This window comes from Lithobates pipiens, unplaced genomic scaffold (assembly GCF_037356315.1).
Source record: "Lithobates pipiens isolate NorthernLeopardFrog02 unplaced genomic scaffold, aLitPip1_a1.2 Scaffold_8, whole genome shotgun sequence".
Classification (NCBI taxonomy): domain Eukaryota; kingdom Metazoa; phylum Chordata; class Amphibia; order Anura; family Ranidae; genus Lithobates; species Lithobates pipiens.
This window is the reverse complement of record NW_027507903.1, coordinates 23,752,959-23,757,792: the sequence shown is the minus strand read 5'-3', so window position 1 is coordinate 23,757,792 and position 4,834 is coordinate 23,752,959. Positions and strand designations below refer to the sequence as shown.

At 41.8% G+C, this 4,834-nt stretch overlaps 1 protein-coding gene across 1 annotated transcript; it reads right to left on the bottom strand.

The window, feature by feature from the left end:
- Positions 1-4,204: 4,204 nt before the first annotated feature.
- On the bottom strand, positions 4,205-4,510 carry LOC143963023 (DNA-directed RNA polymerases I, II, and III subunit RPABC4). The gene has a single exon (XM_077472567.1). It carries the CDS (start codon positions 4,448-4,450, stop codon positions 4,274-4,276), a length of 177 nt encoding a protein of 58 aa, XP_077328693.1. The 5' UTR covers positions 4,451-4,510; the 3' UTR covers positions 4,205-4,273.
- Positions 4,511-4,834: the final 324 nt, after the last annotated feature.

The window sequence follows — 4,834 nt, the reverse complement described above, 5'->3', positions numbered from 1 at the left end:
GCCATTTTTCTCAATGATTTTCAACCATATTGCAGGAACCAGATATAACATTAAAACCGCAAGCAGTTTTAAATGGTGTTATTTCCGTTTAATGTCATTTTGTGCAGGGACTGTTCTAAACACGGGAAACACGTGGCACTTCACAGGCATACTACAGACACCCCCCAGGCACCATATTTAAAGGAATATTTCACTTTTTTTTTTCACTTTAATCGTCATTAAAATCAGTGCTCCCGCCAAAACGGCCGTTTTTAAAACTTTTTTTTGCATTGACCCATGTCCCCTGGGGCAGGAGCCAGGTCCCCAAACCCTTTTTAGGACAGTATCTTGCATATTAGCCGTTAAAATTAGCACTTTCCATTTCGAACGTTCGAGTCCCATAGACTTCAATGGGGTTCTAACATTCGTAACGAACGTGGGGTCCGTTCGAAAGTTCTGGTGCGAACCGAACCGGGGGGTGTTCGGCTCATCCCTAGTGCTGATAGCAAACTGGTAGCCAAATTATGAAATGCATTTGATTACAGCTGAGTTTGGCCCACAGATGGAATAGACTGTATGCAGATAGGTAGTCCTGTGTAGGCCAGTGCTATAGAAGCATCATGTAAATGGGACATACTGAGAGTGTTGTCCAAGCCTGTATGTGCCTGAGTGGACAGGCTGTAAATCAGACAGAATTCCTCTTGTACCAAATTGTAATGTAATTGTAATGTCTGCCCTCATGTTGTATATATGCACTATATAAAACCTATATAATAATAATAATAAGACATTGGGAAACTGTCAGTGGGGTTCTTCTGACTGGTACAGACCAATGCCGCGTACACACGATCGAATTGTATGACGTACTTAGTCCGTTGAAACGCATTTCAACGGACAATCCGCTCGTGTGTGGGCTTCAGCTGACTTTTTCAGCGTGAAGTCCGGAGTACTAAGAAGGTTGGTTTGCACACCAATCTTCCCGTCGTACTTTGGTTTCAGCGGACAATATGTTCGTCAGTATGCTAGTCCGACGGACTAAGAATGGCGCATGCCCAGAAAGGATTTACAGGGCGGAAGCGTTCTGTCTTGTGAAACTAGTGTTCGTATTGAAGCTAGCATATTTGTCATGCTGCTAATTTTGTGATCTTTTAATATAGCACATTCTTTTCTTCTTCATAATGCGAGAAAAGTGAAGTTGCTTTGCTGCTTATATTCACACAGAGTTATCACAAATGTCTTTATTCATCCTCATCTTATGATTAATATTCCAATTCGAGAATAAAAATAAAATAAAAAATAACGGACGAATTAAGCTGAAGTCTGAAAAGCGCGAATCGTCTCTAACCAAACTTCCACTAACGCAAAGTCAGCAGAAGGAGCCCAAAGGGTGCTTTCCTGTGTCTTGGACTTCCTATTTCTAGTCCCGTCGTACGTGCTGTACGTCATCGCGCAAGCTTTCGTCGGACTGTTTGTGTATCCGTGTGTGGCCAAGTCCGTTCGGTAGAAAGTCCGCCGGATTGTCCGCCGGATTGTATGACGGACTAAGTACGTCATACAATTCGATCGTGTGTACGCGGCACAAGAGACACTCAGTGTTAGGAGAATACCTATAGTGAGTGGAGACCAATGGCCGATAACATTAGGCTAAGCACAATTCAAGTTCTTAAGAGGATGAATTGTCTGAAAGATCGATGATCAGTGTCGGGGTCACAAGCCAAGGTCGGTGCAGGAAAAGTGTTTCATAGTCAGGGTCACAAGCCAAGGTTGCTGCAGGAGAAGAGTTTTGGAGTTGGGGTCACACGCCAAGGTCGATTCCAAGTAGCAATAGAGGTAGCTCGAGGCTGAAGGTTCAGAGACATGGCTTACACCAGAAAGTTCATGGGAGGAGCAAAGAGTTCAAGGTTCAGCCAAAATCAAGGCGCAAGGTAGGGTTGTCCAATGGATCAGGCAGAGTGCTGTCCAGCACCTTAGATAGCCTATTTCTAGACACAGCAGGTCCCATATTCAAGTCCAGGCCTTGACACTCAATATATCAGCAAGGTTAGGACTGAAAGCAAGCTAGCCAGGACGCTCAAAATAGTTTTGCTGACCTGTATTGTTATATTTCTATGTATGTACCCCATGGTTAAATAGACTGACCCCTTAAAAGGGTTATACCTTTCATGGTGCTCCTTAGACAGATATTATGGGGTTGATTTACTAAAACTGGACAGTGCGAAATCTGGTGCAGCTCTGCATGGGTAGCCAATCAGCTTTTTACTTCAGTTTGTTCAATTACACTTTGACAAAAAAAACCTGCAAGCTGATTGGTTTCTCTGCAGAGCTGCACCAGATTTTGCACGTTCCAGTTTTAGTAAATCAACTCCTATGTGTCATTCACTTCAGCCATAATTTTCTCTCCATATCTACTCTGCTTTAGAGAAATGAAAGCTGTAAAAAAGCAGCAAAATTTTTTTTATCAGAAATTGTGACACAATATCAAGATACTTCAGATCTTAAATGCTATGATATATTTTCTTTTGTGTTTGATGTCCACTCAAAGAGGCAGTAGTGAAGGTCATGGCTTAAGAGTTCCACTGTCACATGACTTGTGAGTGCAATGTCCTTGAGGCTTGAGCTCCCTTATTTTCATTGGGAAGGGAGGTTTGCTGACTTTGGCAGATACCACAAACTTGTCAAGGTTCTCCAGACTATATTTATTAGATTACTATCACACTTTTCAGGATATTCTACAGCAAACTCGAATTTTTACTTCTCTTTGGGGATTTGTTTCTGCATTCAAAGGAATGATCGTGTCTTTTAAACATTTTGCTCTCAATGAATTGTTTTGTCATCCAGCGCTTGATTTTGGCCTCTGTGATATATGCATTTTTATTGAAATAACACGATGTTCACACACAGCAAAGATTGTAGGTCGGATGTCCTAGGAAAAACATTTGATTTGTTTCATTAACATGGATAGTATAGTTGATCAGATTTATATGACATATATGACAATAAAGATTTTTTTCAACTTTACAATAAAAAATAAAGCATTTTAAAAGTGTAAAAAGGTGAACGTATCAAAGTGGACCAGAACCTAAAAGGTGAAAGTTTGTTGTCATACAGATAACATTTAAAGTACCGTATTTATTGGCGTATAACACACACTTTTTTCCCCTTAAAATCAGGGGGAAATCGGGGGTGGGTGTTATACGCTGATCCCCCGCCCTTCCTAACCTTTTCTGCCGCTCTCGGCGGCTTTCAGGTATTTTCGGCCGTTCTCGGGTATATTCGACCGTTCTCGGCTATTTTCGGAGGCTTTCTGAAAGCCTAAAGCCGCCGAGAATGGCCGAGTGTGGCCGAAAATAGGCAAGAAGGGCCGAAAATAGCCGAGAATGGCCGAGCGCGGCCAAAAATACTGGAAAGCCGCCGAGAACAGCCGAGAAACGAGCGCCGCCGAGATACACAGGACATCCACCTGGTGGTGCCATTTTTAAAATGGCAAGGAGACAAGCCTGCAATGGAAGGTTGCAATGCAAGACTGCAATGGAAGGCTGCAATGGAATGCAAGGCTGAAAATGATTGACAAGGCTGCAAATGACTGACAAGGCTGCAATGCAAGGCTGCAAATGACACTCACAAGGCTGCATTGATGGGCATTTAAATGTAAGTTTTTTTCCTTAAACTTCCCTCCTAAAAGTTTTTTTCTTTTAAATTCCCTCCTAAACTTGGGGTGCGTGTTATACGCCGATAAATACGGTATATGCAAACCTTCACCCTTTAAAACAACTCATCCACTTAAAAAAAGAAATGAAAAGGCAAACATTTGTTTATAGCTGGAAAAAAATATATTCATACCCTTTTCCCCCTTTTTTTAATAAGTGATCACATACCCTTTGTCTCAGCTGCATAAGAGAAGCTTAGAAAGCTAGTGGGAGGAGAAACAGCATTACACTAAACTTCCCAGTGACTGGTTGATAATGGGGGGGGGGGTATGTCAGGACAAGTCTGATCGGAGAACACAACGAATCCATGCTGAGCTATCATGCCTATTGTGGTCAGCTTTTGATAGGAAAGCAGAGGGACTGGTAGGAACACCAGGGATTTCACACAAAGTAAGCAATACAAAGAGAAAATACGGTAATACTTTTTCTTTCTTTTTTTTTTTTTTTTCCGGGCTTCAAACCTTTATTACAAATTGTTATAATTTACAGATGCATGCTGAAAAATGTTTCACAAAAAAAAAAAAAAAAGAGGCATAGAGTGATAAAAAATAATTATATCCACAATGCATTACAAGTTGTCCATTCATTCAACGGGCATCAAAAACAACCAATCGTTTTGTTCTTTTCTTGTACATTATTCTGTAACCACATTCTCTACATCTGATGGGATCCCTGGCTTTTATCTCATTTTCTGTGTGGCATTCTCCACAGATATAGATCATAGGCTGCTGCTTGGGAGGCGGAGCGTCCTTCGGTGCTTCCATACCCGTACAGTCCGGCTATCCGTACACACCAATGTGCTCGGTATACACTCTGAGGAACACAATACTCGTAATACTTTTTCATACAAGTACATGGTACAGCAGGCACATATCAGGAATATGAAATGTTGGGTTTACATATTCTTTCAAAATGTTGACTGTGCTTAAAGAGCAATTCCAGACATCAACATTTTATATATAGTTGCATTGGTCAATCTTGGACCAATATACAGTATCTAAGGCCGCGTACACACGGGCGGACTGTTCGCCCAACTTTGTCCGCTGAACAGTGTTTCAGCGGACAGTCCGCTCGTGTGTGGGCTTCAGCGGACAGTTTCAGCGGACAGTCTGACGAACAAAGTTTTTCGGAATTTCCGTAAGACTGTC

Coding starts and splice junctions, on each gene's coding strand:
- LOC143963023 (XM_077472567.1), bottom strand. CDS start 4,450: ATGGAAGCACCGAAGGACGCTCCGCCTCCCAAGCAGCAGCCTATGATC.